The 16478-nt window shown below is 39.5% G+C and overlaps 1 protein-coding gene across 3 annotated transcripts; it reads left to right on the top strand.

Moving 5' to 3' along the window:
* The first annotated feature begins 2695 nt into the window (after positions 1-2695).
* Positions 2696-15920, top strand: LOC124125847. 3 transcript variants are annotated; one of them, XR_007220048.1, is made up of 6 exons: positions 2696-3435; positions 4217-4285; positions 6493-6507; positions 13583-13642; positions 14736-14968; positions 15330-15920. XR_007220048.1 is itself a non-coding variant. In XM_046489218.2 (6 exons), exons 2-6 carry the CDS (start codon positions 4249-4251, stop codon positions 15491-15493), a joined length of 468 nt encoding a protein of 155 aa, XP_046345174.1. In that variant the 5' UTR covers positions 2696-3435; positions 4217-4248; the 3' UTR covers positions 15494-15920. The 3 variants fall into 3 exon arrangements, 2 of the variants coding, with proteins under 2 accessions (XP_046345174.1, XP_046345175.1); XM_046489218.2 differs by having other exon boundaries at positions 14736-14927; XM_046489219.2 differs by lacking the exon at positions 13583-13642 and having other exon boundaries at positions 14736-14927.
* Positions 15921-16478: the final 558 nt, after the last annotated feature.

Raw genomic sequence — 16478 nt, 5'->3', positions numbered from 1 at the left:
TTTGGTCGCGTTTTATACTGGTACTCGGACCTCAAGCAAACGGGAAAACTAAAGTGGGTGGAATGAGCTGCACATGTGAATGTAATACATAATAATATGTTGTCCTATTTCCCACATATTCCTATACACCATGTATATTTATATATAATATATACTTCTAGAATGATAATCCATCACATATATACGTGTATATTATTACCATACCTATTCTCCCCATACAATATGTGTATGCAGAGACATAACCAGTAATTCGGCTGACCACGCCTTGAACCATGACGACTTAAGACCTAGTCATTCAGGTACCTACTCCAACAACTCAAACCACCTTTCGTCCAATGGAAAGGTCATGTATTGTGTAAACTTCAAATTGAAAGATCTATATCTAGATCTAAAATTACAGATCTATATATGTATTGATCTATCTGAGGGGATAAGACCACCCTCCTATTCAGACCTAGCAACTTAACATGGGACTATCAACTTATAAACAAGAGAAAACGGCTGACCATTGTACGAGAGGAAACTCGTCCACTATATCGTACGAACTGTCACTATCTCGACTAAGTCCGTCATTATTACTCGTCATTGTTTCCTTTGCCTCAGCTTCCGTTGTGTCGGAAAGTCCTTGACCTTGCATATGCATCGTTTGCACCTGTTAGTTGATCGTAATCTGACTTGGGGTCAATATCCATACTCTCGTCCCCCGAGTCGTAACTCTGTGGTTCTACCATCCCCTCCTTTATATTGCCCCTATTCCTCCGATTAAAGGTTGTATCCATTGTTGAATATGCAGATATCAATTGCACTGTTCAACGTGTACGTTTGGACTTTGAACGACCGTCGATCAGACTGGATTCCTTTGCGGTATCTACCGGTCTTCAATTCCAGTCCTATGTCTTGTCTTGTCTACAGATGTATTTTGACCTGAGTTAAGTTATTCCCAAGTCTTGTTGACAGAAGTATGGACATGTTCTCGTCTGTAGACTGTAGTGGTGACGGGTATCTGGGTGTGTTACCAAAATTCCTTCCTTGAAACATCACCACATGCAGGTGTAGGATGTTCATTCTCAAGGATCAACTCACTCTCCGTAGTAACATAACACTTATAACACAAAGATAAATGTAAACACCAAGAGCTGGAGCTGCAGGAATAGTGCTGGACATACAGGGGAAGTTGACTACTGAAATCAACATCTTGGTATACAGACTTGTGGAAAATGTCTTGTCACTCTGAATCTTTATGCGTAGATCTAAATATGAAACAGATGAGGCGGTCTCACTGGTCTCCTCTGTTATTAGTTCAGGTGGGTAAATCGTTGGGTTGGAGCTGGATAGTTGATGGTTATTGGAACGATATTAGATCGTCGATATATTAAAGAGAACTAGGAATCGCCTGTAACAGTACACCCGTGAAGATCCGAAGTAGAATAGGTCTTCAGCAACACATGCTTGCCGTAAAAGGAGACTATACTTGTCGTAAAAGGCCACTAACAGGATCGGGTGGTCAGGCTCGCTGACTTGGTTGATAGATGTCATCGGTGCCAATTGCGTGGATTGATAATCATGATATTAATCACTAGATTGTCCTGTCAAGACACGATTATTTACGGTCCGCCGTCATATAGCTTGAATATTGCTGAGTACTGCGTTAAACAACAAACCATCAAACAAACCCGTCCACGAGACTCCACTTGTAGTATTGTTCGAGTATGTTCATGTTGCCATGATCGCGAATAGGTGAGATGATCGGCATAGATTGCTCATGTAACCGTGCTTGCGTTGGTCGGTGGTAGTATCCGATATGCTATCTCAAATAATCACAAACAGCTGGCTCGGGTGAGGCTGATGATGTTTATGTATTAATCTACGCATATAGTTACGTAGATACGTAGTAGCAATAGTAGTAGTTGTAGTAGAAGTAATGGTTGTAGTAGGGGAAGTAGTAGTAGCAACAGTAGTAGAAGTAGTGGTAGCAGTAGAAGTTGCAGTAGCAGTAGCAGTAGCATCAGCAGTAGTAGTAGCAGTAATAGCAGTCCAAGTAGTAGTAGCAGCAGTACTATTGGTATTAGTAGTAGCAGTAGCAGCTTTAGTAGTAGTAGTAGTAGTAGCAGTAGTAGTAGTAGTTGGAGACGAAGAAGTAGTAGTAGTAGTAGTATTAGCAGCAGAAGTAGTAGTAGCAGCAGTAGTAGTAGCAGAATCAGATTTAGTAGTAGTAGTAGTAATAGTAGTAGTAGAAGTAGTAGTAGTAGATGTAGTAATAGCAGTAGTAGTAGAGGCAGCACCAGCAGTAGTAGAAGTAGTACTAGTGGTAGTAGTCGCAATAGTAGTAAAATGTAGTCAGCCTGAAATACTGTTTTTTCAACATTTTTAAATATATACAAACTGTTACAAGTTCTCTTTGATTTTATAAAATCTAGATATCACTTTCATTAATAAAGTCAGAATGAATATATTGAATGTAACTATGGGAAGTATTACAATTACATGGGACATAGACCACTCATATTTACTTTCCATTCATGTGCAGGGAGGTTTGACATATGATAATTAGTTGATATATACTGATGGTTGAGTCACCTGGTGTCACCTTGACCAGCGCTAGAGGTATTCAGGTTAGATAAACAGCAGTGCTGGTAATATTCATGTGCGAAATGTAAACACGAAGGTGAATAAATCTATTTTCTGGAGAGGAAACTTTGATGCGGAAGTTGATTTGATGTAATGTTCATTGAAGCGGTTTCATCAGATGTTGACACTCCTGAGGCTGATGTGACAGTGGATGTGGCAGACGGCGACGGTTGAACATTCGACAACAAATGGGAGATTTTACACTGTTGGTCAGGCTTCAGATGGGAATAATTCGTAATGGAGTTTGTGTTCTTGTGACCTAAAGGGAGTACAGTTTACGTGGGTATTCCCGGGAAACCCTGATACATGCATCACTTGACAGTGTTGAACCACATACAGTGTTGACACAGTTTTAGATGCATGATTAATCGTACTGCATGGGACGTTGTGTGGACAGGCATTAGGTCTCATTGTGTGGCACTGTACAACAACTGCATAGGACGATGTGTGGACAGGCTATATGTCTGATGGCGTGTCACTGTACATCGGCTTTTTTTTGGAAGCTGCCAGAAAATGCACACCATCAATATACCTGAAGCTCAACTTAAATTTGTCGTCCAAATTCTGAATGATATGCAACTGCGAACGGCTTGGACGTTGTGACACAGGACGAGTATTATCGATTTGCATTGCTATGGAAATATCGACATGGACCTTCTGTTACTTGCCTCATATCAAGTGGGTTCCTTGAACCTGGTTTGAGGGACACGGTGACGTCTAGAAGTATCCTAAATAGTTGTGTGTACGTAACAAGGGAGTTGTTTGGACTGCTACTTGCATTTGACAATCGACACGACTCGACGCCAGGTAAAAACTGTTTCCTTATATGTTTTGTTCGTTGCACTGAGTGAGTCACTAAAAATGGCTGCAGTTATATCAACCATAGGGGCATGGTTATAGTTGGAACGTGTTATACGAACCATAGGGGCATAGTTATAGTTGGAGCGGGATAAATCAACCATAGGAGATTGGATATGAATCGGAATGTGTTATATCAACCATAGGGGCATTGGTAAAGTCGGAGCGTGTTGTATCACCCATAGTGATTGTGTTACAGATTGCCCCATGACTGTGTTTCAGATTGTTCCTGCCTGGGTTTCAGATTGTCCCCTAAACGTGTGTTCTACATTGTCCTCTGAGTATGTGTCATGTTGTCCTCTGACTGTGTTCCGGTTTGTCTACTGATTGTCCCCTTGGTGTTTTCCGGGTTGTCTACTGATTGTGTTTCAGATTGTCCCCTTGGTGTGTTCCGGGTTGTCTACTGATTGTGTTTCAGATTGTCCCCTTGCTGTGTTCCGGTTTGTCTACTGATTGTGTTTCAGATTGTCCCCTTGGTGTGTTCCCGGTTGTCTACTGATTGTGTTTCAGATTGTCCCCCGAGTGAGTTTCCGATTGTCTCCTGAGTGTGCTCCGGATTGATTGTCCCCTGATGATCTTACAGATTGTTAGCTTTTTTATATGTACACTAATGTCGCAGATAATGAGAAAGGCTGAATTATTGTTTCTCCTAGAAAGTAAATAGAACAAAAAATGAAAATCCCTATTCCCCATTAAAAATCTAGTTGATATCCAAATTTGAAACTTTAAGTTTCAGAGAGCTTGTATTTGAAAAGAGAGGGGATGGCAAAGAGAAGGCACTTTGAACGGATTGATGGCGGTAAGTTTAGTTGAGACATTTGTTACCAATTTAAACGATCAGCTGGGTTACAACTTGTAAGGCCCATCACCATCGTTGGAAACTAATACTGAGTTGGCGTCTTAGTGGTGATAGTTAAATAGCTCAGTTCTAGCACATTCTTGGGAATTTATGCTCAGCTGGTATCTAAGTCATGCTAGTAAAATGTTATTAGGTTAAGTACCATCGGTGGAAACTAATGCTGACTTGGCGTCTTTGTGGTGATAGTAAAAAAGCTCAGATCTAGCACATTCTTGGGAAGTAATGCTCAGCTGGTATCAAAGTCATTCTAGTAAAAACATATCAGGTTAAGCACCATAGTTGGACACTTATGATGGGTTGCAACACAGTCATCATTTGAACATAGTTGAGATCTAGCACCTTCGTTGGAAACTAATGCTCCGCCGGTATCGTTGTCATGACAGTAAACTTAGATCAGATCTAGTGCCATTTTGTAAGCTAATTCTCAACTGGAACCTCGGTCATGATAGCTTGTATCTTAACCTTGATGGTAATATTATCTCATGCCAAGCACTATATTTGCATATGAATGCACAGCTTGTTTCTTAGTCATGGTTGTAATATTAGTTCAGGCCAAGAAATATCTTTGGATATGAATGCATAGCTTGTATTTTAGTCTTGATAGTAATATCATATCAGGCCAAGCACTATCTTTGGAAATGAATGCACAGCTTGTATCTTAGTCTTCATAGTAATGTTATATCAGGCCAAGCACTATCTTTGGAGATGAATCCACAGCTTGTATCTTAGTCATGGTTGTAACATTAGTTCAGGCCGAGCACTATATTTGCATATGAATCCTCAGCTTGTATCTTAGTCGTGATAGTAATATTATCTCAGGTCAAGCAATATCTTTGGGGATGAATGCGCATCTTGGATCTTAGTCTTGATAGTAATATTATCTCAGGCCAAGCACTAACTTTGGAGATGAATGCACAGCTTGTATCTTAGTCATGGTTGTAACATTAGTTCAGGCCAAGCACTATCTTTGGATATGAATGCACAGCTTGTATCTTAGTCTTGATAGTAATATTAACTCAGGCCAAGAAATATCTTTGGAGATGAATGCACAGCTTGTTTTTTAGTCTCGATGGTAATATTATCTCAGGCCAAGAAATATCTTTGGAGATGAATGCACAGCTTGTATTTTAGTCTCGATGGTAATATTATCTCAGGCCGAGCACTATCTTTGTAGATGAATGCACATCTTGTATCTTAGTCTTGATAGTAATATTATCTCAGGCCAAGCATCATCGATGAAAACTCAAGCTTAGTTGGCTTCTTAGTGATGATAATTAATTTATTTCACGTCAATGAAATTATCGTTGGAATATATTGCTTATGATAATAACATTAGCTCAGGTCAAGCTACATCGTTGGAAACTAATGATCAATTTGTATGTTAGTCATAATAGTAAATGAGCTCAGATGTAGAACCACCCTTGGAAACTGAAACTCTTGATCAGTCTACAATCATCAATGGAACCTGATGATCTGATGGTATATCCGTCATGATAGTAAACGTAGCTCAGGTCTACAATCATCAATGGAACCTGATGCTCTGATGGTATATCCGTCATGATAGTAAACCTAGCTCAGGTCTACAATCATCAATGGAACCTGACGCTCTGATGGTATATCTGTCATGATAGTAAACCTAGCTCAGGTCTACAATCATTAATGGAACCTGACGCTCTGATGGTATATCCGTCATGATAGTAAACCTAGCTCAGGTCTACAATCATCAATGGAACCTGACGCTCTGATGGTATATCCGTCATGATAGTAAACCTAGCTCAGGTCTACAATCATCAATGGAACCTGACGCTCTTATGGTATATCCGTCATGATAGTAAACGTAGCTCAGGTCTACAATCATCAATGGAACCAGATTTCAGCTGAGGCGGTACATTAAGCTCGGGTCTGTCATCACCTTTGCCAATAATGTTAAGTGGGTAACCTCTTACCGACCTCAAGCCCTCTCAGGTACAATCTTGATCCTCACTTCTATTGTGAGAATAGAGTGGATATGGACATAAAACACCTTCATCCAATGTGTGGATGCATTGAACATTGGGTCGTCGAGAATGCACATGTATGAGTTGTATTCAAAGAATATGCACAATATTTCAATAACACTAAGTACGGAACTGTTTTTCGTGTTTCAGGTGCATCAGGAAAAGGTGAGGATCACAGACTCCAACTTGAATGCGTTGATGCCAGGTCAAAATGATCATACAATATCCCATTCATTTAGAAATTAAAATGAATGAAGCGTTGTGATATTTCCAAATAGTTCTCAGAAGCGCAGGGGAAGTCAACGTGTACATGGATGCTTGCATAAATCAATAAATGCAGCCATCAGTTAGCTTTATATAATCAACAACAAAACACCAATATTTTAGTGTATTTTTCAAACAAGTAAAGTTTGGTTTTCAATATTGTAGTAGATGTATGGAATCAAGTCACAAAAACGCAACTGCTACAGAAAAGCATGCATTCCATGCAAAAGTTGCCTTTTATGCAAGCCCCACGCATTTCACTATCCAAGAATGGGTATAAAAATATGTGCGTTAACGGGATTCCATATGCATTGTTTAGCATCGTGCTGACAACAACCACTCAGAAAAACAACAAAACTACACAATTATTTAACATTACGAACTCCCACGCCTGTCCGAAAATGAGCGTCTGCGAGGCAGTGATATGCTTGAAGCAGAATCGACTCAACATGAAGTTGCAAGACAACTTAACGTCCACAGAAACATCATTTGGTGTTTATGAAGTTGGCAACAGACGAATGCAGTCAGATACCATCCTCGGAGTGGTAGGCCACGCGTAACCAATAATCGACAAGACAATGGGATTCGAACAACATACCTATGAAATCGATTCCAGCCAGCAACAGTGACTGCAAGAAGCATCCCTGGCCTTCAAAGAATATCTTCACAAACTGTACCTCGCCACCTCAGATGTGCAGTGATTGTCGCCAGAAGACCCGCCAGACGTCCCATGTTGACAGGAAACCATCGTCAAGCAAGTCTACAGTGGTGCAGACAGCGTCTATGCAGTGGGGACAAGTTCTATTCATTGACGACTCTCGTCTTCTCCTCAGCCACAGCGATGGACGGATTCGAGTGTACCGACATATCGAGGTGAACGTTACGTCAATCATTGTGTCATGGAAGAAAATCGGTTCGGGGGCGGCAGCGTTATGGTATGGGGTGGGATTACAGCAAGACAGAGGACCTGTTTGATAGTGGCACAGGGGAATCTCAATCGACAACGCTACCGCGACGAGATCATCGGCCCTGTTGATCTACCGTTTTTGCGTCGTCATGGCCCAGGCATTACCTTTCAACGTGGCAACGCCCGGCCTTATATTGCTCGACTTGTTGAGGATTCTCTTCAACAAAACAACGTGAATGGCTACAGAAGTGTTGATAAGCACACTGTTTTTTTTAATTTCCTTTTCAAGATCCGTACGCCAGCAATAGATATTTTACGCGCGTGTCCTAAGGTTCATGGAAAGTATGTTCGAAATATAAAAATGTTGATAAATGTTGTTTTAAGTTTCTTTTTTCGGTTTATAAGTATGGAAAAACACTTTCCCTCGGTTTTGGTAGACAGAGCATGCCCTGGGGGTCGGGAAAAACCGTGGGGGCTTCGCCCGCTTGGGTTTTCCCTCTCCCCAGGGCATGCTCTATCTACCAAAACCTCGTAAGCGTGTTTTCTCCAATACTTATCCCACAGGACTTTGTGCGACGCCTGGTCCATTCCATGAGACGAATATATGTTGTTTGTATCGCAGCCAGAGGTGGACACACACGCTTTTCATTTGAAAAATTGACATTTTTGCATGTTCATGTTGTTTTTCTATGAAATCACGCATTTTCTGAAGTCAGTGTGGCGAATTAAACCATTTGAACACTTACAGGAGCCTTTTATCTCTTGTTGACCGAAATTGTTTCAGACTTGGTAAGAAACATAACTTTGCATTAAATATTATTCAATGTCACAGGAACTTTTGTTGTTCAGTAAATGTAGACTCAACAGATATCCCAGTATTTAGTGCTCCAAAAAGAGACTGACCCTTGAGAGGTTGTCATATTAATCAAGAACATTGATATAAATACCAAGGGAAATCACACTGTAACCGTCACGTAACAGTCCTGACACATCTTAACATAATTAAACGTTTTTCTATGTTTTAAAATAGTTTTATTTCAACCTGATGAAACTTAGTGCGTAGTAGAGCAGGAATCACACTGCGATCTATTGAGACTTATCTTGTGACCCGTGGATTTGTTCGCAACCGATGCTGAGAAAAAAAAGATACAAAAGGTTAAGACAACAAATATATCATATTAAATTAAATGATAAAAGCAACGAAAAACAATATTATAAGATAGCATATTATAAGCATAAGTGATGTCTTTGACTTGCTATTGATATAAAAGTGAATTGTGTATTTGTTATATGTGGCCATGTCGGGACAGACACAACTCCAGCCAGTTACAAAAGGTCTACAAAAATGAGGACAGCACAATGTATAAATCGCTATGTGTGCGGACAGTAGACACATGTCTTATTGAACCTTTTGAGACTGTGAAAGATCTGATATACAACTATGCCCAGGACAAACATGTTCGCGTGACATTTGTGCGACTCATGAAGAAGAGAATGAACTATAAGCATCAGGATACCTATACTGTGCAAGTTAACATGGACGTTGATGACTATGCAAATAACGTGGCTGGTAAGTCAGATTTTTGGCCCCCTGACATCAGAAGTAGAGATTATGTACCTAAACACAGAATGGGCTATGACCAGACTGACTCGTACAAATATTAGAAGTTGTGATATTATATTCAGAATGCTTAGTCTCATGTCTCTATCCACATTTGTTCAAATGACTCTGTCCTTATTAACATGAAATGTACGTGGGATCTTCCATGGTACAGATACTATTTGTAACACCTTATCACTGCCAGTTGATCTTGCCTTACAAGAGCACTGGCTATCGTCTGATAAAGTAGACTGTTAAGATCATTTCAAAACCTAAATTTAATCACATACAGAGCTTTACCCCCAAATGCGAGTTATGCACGAGGGTCAGATGGGTTAGCTATCTTATCTAATACCCACACCAAGTGGAAAGCTATTCCAATAGCAATAAGCTCGGATTATGCAATAAGTGTTAAATTGTCACAAACAGGCTACTGTGATGTATATGTAATAGCCAGTCGACTACCATCTACAAATGTGTTTCACTCTGTATATTGTAATGCCCTTGATGAACTGATGGATATATATGATAATCTGTGTGAGTTAAGAACAGTTTTTATCTTGGGTGATTTAAATGCTGATGTTTGTAAGGTCAATCAAACAGCACGGGATAAGCTACTTAGAAATGGTATAGAAAATAGACATCTATTACATGCAGTAAATATGGTACAATTCGGAGGACCAGGATATACATGCAGATAAAAAAATAACACGTCTCGAAGCCTTATAGACTATATTATTGTACCGTCATGGCTACAGAACTTCATTACACACTGTTACATTAAAGCAAGCTGTCCTTATGAAATATCTGATCACTTTCCTTGTCATATTTCTATATCACAGGAAGGGCTAACTAGCCACGATCAAAATATAAAGCGAGTTATCCCTAAGTGGGAAAAAGCAAATAAGACTAATATTTCTATGTTTCAAGCAAAAGTTGATAGATATATTAAATGTGCATATGATGGCAATCCAGATCCCCACTCCTTAGATCCACAAAATTTAGAAAACCAATGTGACATTATAAATGGAATTCTTATACATGCAGGTAACAAATGTATCCAATAAAGTGTGTTTAAGCCCTTTCTTAAACCATTTTGGAGACAAGATGGTCTTGCTAACGCACACAATCGTATGAGGGTGCCTCGAAGAGCTTGGATTCAAAATGGTAGATCGAGAGATAAAGATTCAAACGAACGTATATCTTACAAAAATGAAAAACAGTGTTTTAGACGCCTTTATCGCAAATCAAAAAAAAGGTAAAAGGAAGGAAGTCCTTACAGAAATAGAAAAATCATCTGAACTTGATATACATTCCTTTTACAAAATTGTAAGAAAGCAAAGGTCACAAACTACATATATAAAAAAAAACTTTGAGGGAGAGAGTGTCACAACACCCTCGGACATTTGTAGATTGTGGGGAAAATATTACTCATATCTAGCTCAGGCATATTGCTCAGACACTTTTGATGAACATTTTCGAAAAGAAATATCTTCTTCCCTAGAACGTATTCACGAAGAGATAGGGGCACATGATGAGGAACTTGAATGACAATTTTCCACTGTAGAAATAAAAGAAACTGTAAAAACACTGAGTAGAAACAAGTCCCCTGGGCCTGATAAAGTTACAAACGAGCATATAATTCACGGGGGTGAATCATTGATAAGATATCTGTGTGCCCTGTTTAATGCTATGTTAAGACTACAATACATTCCTTTTAATTATAGACTATGAATGGTCATTCCTATATACAAGGGTAAGAATGACAAATCGGATCCCCGAAACTATAGAGGTATAACCTTAACTTCATGCATTGGAAAGCTGTTTGAAAAACTTATTGTTAAGCGCATTGAACTAAAAATGATAAAGTCAAATCCTGATTTCCCTGACATGCTCCAGTTCGGTTTTAGGAAAGAACATGGGGCAATAATGTCCGTTTTTAACCTTATTGAAAGTATTCAATTTTACATACAGCGAGATTCTACAGTATATGCTGCTTTCTTAGACAATGAAAAGGATTTCGACAGAATACGGCAGGACGGCTTTTTTTATAAATTACACCAAATGGGTATCAGAGGAAATACATGGAAGCTATTACATCATAGCTAAACAAATAGCCATGCTTTTGTTACTTATCAGGGTGAACAGTCAGATATATACCATGTAATGCAAGGTGTCGGACAAGGAAGAGTTCTCTCTGCTTGGTTCTTCTTAGTCTTCATTAATGACCTTATAACAGCCCTTAGACAAGCAAATAGTGGTATTTGTGTATTTGGTCTAGATATTCCAACTGTTTTTCTTGCAAACGACACAACTCTTGTGAGCACATCGCCACGAGGGCTTCAAAAAGCACTTGATACAGTATATTCATATGCCTCAAAGTGGCGACTAACGTATAACCCTTCAAAAAGTAATGTTGTTGTCTTCTCTAAGACAAAACAAAAGGGGCTAGATATTAACTGCAAACTTGGTGATATAAATATAACAACCTCTGATACCTTATGTATGGTGGCATACTACTAACGCATAACCTGTCATGTAATTGTAGTATTGAAAAATGTTGCCAAAAAGCAAGAGAAAGTATTAATTCGTTAAATTCTGTGGGACTCAACAGTTCTGAGCTACATCCAGCTACCAGTATAAAAATCTGGTTAAGAATGATATTAAAAACAAGTTTTTACGGCTGCGAACTGCTCTTTGATATCAAGGGTCAAAACATTAATGTCATTGAAAATACTCAACGCTATTTCGCGCGAACTGTACAGGACTTGATAAAAGATCTCCATCAGAATCCGCTATTGCTAATCATGGGCTTTGGACAATGATCGCCTATATCGATAACTGTAAACTTCAGCTGCTTGGCCGCTTATGTAACTTAACCTGTAACATTTTTGTAAAACATCTTATTTGTGCATACATTGCAAAACCAACTAATCCTAAATCTGTATGTGGAGATTTATTATCAGTTCTTAACAAGTATAACCTACGAAACAACCTTTGTACATATATAAGCTGTGGTGTATTTCCTACAAAGAGAAACTGGAAGCAACTGGTTAATAAAACCATTCATGAATATGAAGAAAATATGTGGCGCAGAAAAGTTTCAGGTCTTCCACGCTTCATGCTAATACACACACAGCTTACTCACCATATATTATGGCAACTAGCATCGATGTACCCAGAACAGAGTTCAAGTTTAACATTTTGTGTAAGAGTTTGATCCCGAAACAAAACTTCCAGGGAGTGTTTATTGTGTAACAAGCATGCCTTTGATTATGATAATCACATCATATTACATTGTGAAACTCTACTGCAGGAAAGAAATGAACTGTTTTCAACTTTTATTGATCTGCTTGATGTTGAAACCTATGTCCAGTTGGAATAACAAGATGAAGAAGATATGCTGTCATTTTTCTTTGGTGCTGATACTCACTTCTCACAATGTATTGATATAGTTACATGGGAATCTGTTATACTGATATTTTCTGCTTATGTACTTACACTAAAGCCTTACATTGATTATGTCATCTGATCTAACCCTTTGTACTGTGTGAATGGCATGACACTGGTGCTACTGTCTTGTATTGTATATATGTACAGGTAATATGAGTTTGTGTAAATACGTTTGATTAATTATAACTTCTGGTGGAAATAAAGAATATCTCTCTCTCTCATGTCTTATTTCTCGTTAGTTCGTAATGTAATAACAAACATAATTTCAACACATTTCAGCATACATGTTGACTTTCAATTATTCAGACGTTATATCTAACAAGCGCAATCATTACAGAAGCAGAAGTCTGAAAATGGGAATTTGTACAAACAGAATCCAAATGGTTTTTACTGCCATGTGTCTCTGTAATAAATATGAACTGGAGGTTACGAATTGTATGTTTTGTGTTCCCAGGGTACCGACGTTTTAACATAGAAGTGGTTAAAAGGTGATTGTTAACCAATAAATTCTCGAAATCTCATGGTTCGTCCCATGCGTTTTCATTTTTTTTTTATTTTGCCGACTGATTATACCATTTAAACGATTTAATATTAGCCACGCTTTTCTGAACCGTAAGTAATGTCATTTAGATAACTTTGTTATTAATACATCTAGAAATATATAAGTTTCTATTTCAAAGTTGACAACTGACAGCGATGTTTCTAAAATGTCCTGATAACTGTGTTATTAAAGTGTCTGGTAATGAAAATTTCAGTTTCAAAGTTGTCCTCCATTGGAAGTGATTGAGTGTAACTGTCACTTAAAACAAATAACTGACAACAAGTTGAAATGGTAAATTAAAACAGTTACATTTGAAAGTGTTGGGGTTGGAGTATACTGGTCCATAGGCTTAGATCAGTAGTGCTACCTTGGGAATACGGGAGGCAATGAGACATTCCTATATTGTTGTGTACCTTCTATGTTGTGTGCTAATGATGAATACAACCATCTCAGATCTACCAGGTTTTATTTTCAGTTCTCTACAATGTGTATTCTATCCTGTGCTTTCTGCTGTCTATTGGTATGATAATCTCAGGTAAGCGAAGATAAAAGTATGAACTATAGGAATTTAGTATGTGCACTAAACAACTTGTTGTTTTTTTACAACCATACTGGTTCTGATGCCCTTCTGCTGGAGGTAGTCTCTTGTTGCTCTCTCAGTGTGGGCACGGGCGTTATCATGCTAAACCTCGTGGTTGTGGCGACATGCCAAAAGAGGTATGGCGTGTGGTATCAAGACTTGATCAATGTACCGAGCTGCTGTGACACCATTGCCTCTCCCTGGACTGACGTTCTGGAAGACCACAGGGCCGATCCTCTGTGCAAGACCAATTCCACCCCACACCATGATGCTCGGACCACTCCATGAGTCTCTCTTAACAACACAAGCATCCGAATAACGTTCCCCACTGCGTCGCCAGACTCTCTCCCTGCCATCTGCTGTTGAGATACAATAACGGCCCTCGTCTGAGAAGAGGACTCTCCTCCAATGCTGGTGGCGCTGATACTGGTGCTGCGTTGCCAACTGAGGACGGTCCCGGCGATGTCGTGGTGTCAGAATGGGTCCTCCGAACAGACGCCTGGAGGTGTCTGCTCGTCAATCGTCGACGCACTATGTCCGCACTAATGTGTTGATGGTGCGTCCCCATGGTCTGTCTATCAGTTTCCACAGCAATAGCAAAGCGATCTTGAAGATGTTGTCACATAAACTGACGATCCTGACGTCGGGTGGTGACCCTTGGTCTTCCACCACGTGGTCGGTCTTCCGTAGTGTTGGTGGTCAGGTACCGTTGCTGGAGCCTTAAGGTCCTTACGTGGACTTGAAATGCATTGGCTACTTGCCGGGCGGTTTGTCCAGCTTGCAGTCGTCCAAGGGCTTGGTGTCAATCTTGGCATGTTGTAGCAATTCAATAACGAATAGATGTTATCCAATCTGGGTGTATTTTAATAGGGCAAGAAATGGGGGAACCCATGAACATTTCAGTTTGCACAGAACTCACGGTTTGTCATAAGAGCCTCATGGATCAAGAGATGATGTTTGTCCTTAGGTTTGTCCTTATATGTGGAATATAAGTAAAGTGTACTTTCGCTTTTTTTACAATCTGTATACCTGTACTCTATCATTCCAGGTGTAGCGTACTTTAACGACTGTGCTAGCAGTTACATCCTAAACGTATATCTGATTGTGCAAGGTGCACTCCTCATCATCTTCCCTATCCTGATGTGCACTGCGTTATGCTGTGGCCCTCGTATGAGGGACGTATACTACTACACTGTATGTGTCACGGCAGGACTTCTGTGCACTGGCTGGTTGATCGCAGGTTTGTCTATGACGTGGTGGACTTGTAAACAATAGAGTCACGTACGTATTAAAGCGGCCTTAACAACAAGGAGGTGCTGAGGTCATATTCTGACAGAACTGCTTTCAAGTGACATTTTTGTCCAACTTAGTAGTCATAGACGGCCTTATATCACGAGAATAGAATTGGATAAACTTCGGTCATTTGCATTTTAGAAAATGCAATTGAACGTCATATCAGAAATAAATAAAACACCAATATATGAAGATGAAAAGTTATCTTAACTTTTATAACATTAATTGTTTTGACATGCTTTGTTATGCAAATATATCACAATTAGGACATTTTGAAGAACAACTTAGGAACAATTATGTCCAAGAGTATAAGGTCTAAAATTATATGGCAAATGTTTTCTGTTTTCAGGAAGTCACTGGCACGATGTAAGTGAGTGCAAGTCGACTACGTTATACAAGATTTCCCTCGGGGCCCTTGTGGCCACCTGGCTGATGAATGGTGCCTTCTTGGTTTTGGCAAAACAACCATGTCCGTCGTTACTGAACAAAATGACTATACATGTACAATTCTGACATATGTTTTATGTATTAAAACAGACACCATTGCGTTTTGTCGAGTTGTCATCGACCTTCCACGAAAGGGTCAAAATCTGGACAACCAATGTACGTGCGTGGCGCTATAACACCTTACTGAGGAGTATGGGGACTTACCTGCTACTGCTCCCTGCTTGATTCCCCTGCAGGATTTATGCCATCACTTTGGACACGAGTGATAATATGGAATGATATCCATTATACAAAAACATAACAAACTATAATCAAAGATCTAAAACACAAGTCGATATTATATACTGTCAGACTGGCACTAATTGTATACTACTTTACCACGTGGACCCGTGATTTAACACGAAACTTGGTCAGCGTGTAGGCATCCTAACCAGTGAGAAGACAGATGCGCTTTGGAAGCCGAATACATAGCGTGTGATTTCAGCACTTTCACCTGGCCATTTAAATACGATCTACGAATATCATGGATGTTTCTCTCATGGAAATTGAATAAAACTGTGAAGGAAAATTGATATTCGCAACAAAATCGCAATCATGTATTTGCACTCTATTTGCCCTTGACCTGAACACCACTGAGTACCGAGCTGGTATCATTCTCGGGAGAGATCAGCACTTTAAACCACGGAAACAGTTTACAACTATTTTTAACATTGACACAATGAGTGAATTGTTCAATGTCTCTACACCATGTCACTGGGGTATTGCTACAGACCGCGGAACACAGCAGTTCCAGTTTTCTCAGCTTTTAATACATTTGCCTGTCAGGTTTGCTGGTGTCACAAGGGTGATAGTCGTTATGCGCCAGAATCTAATCTTAGGAAATATTTCCTGATTGTTCAAAACAATATCTTAGTTTCACAAAGGTTAAGCTATACGATCTGGCATGTAGTGAGAATCGCGTGGAAAATTATTGCAGACTAGTCAACATATTGATATTGTATGTTCAATAGATGCACGTGACAGAGACCGATGATAGTGGGTTCGAATCCCA

Source organism: Haliotis rufescens, unplaced genomic scaffold (assembly GCF_023055435.1).
Source record: "Haliotis rufescens isolate VD_foot unplaced genomic scaffold, xgHalRufe1.0.p SCAF_115, whole genome shotgun sequence".
NCBI lineage: Eukaryota > Metazoa > Mollusca > Gastropoda > Lepetellida > Haliotidae > Haliotis > Haliotis rufescens.
Note: the sequence above shows the minus strand (reverse complement) of the source record. Positions and strands in the feature narration are given on the sequence as shown.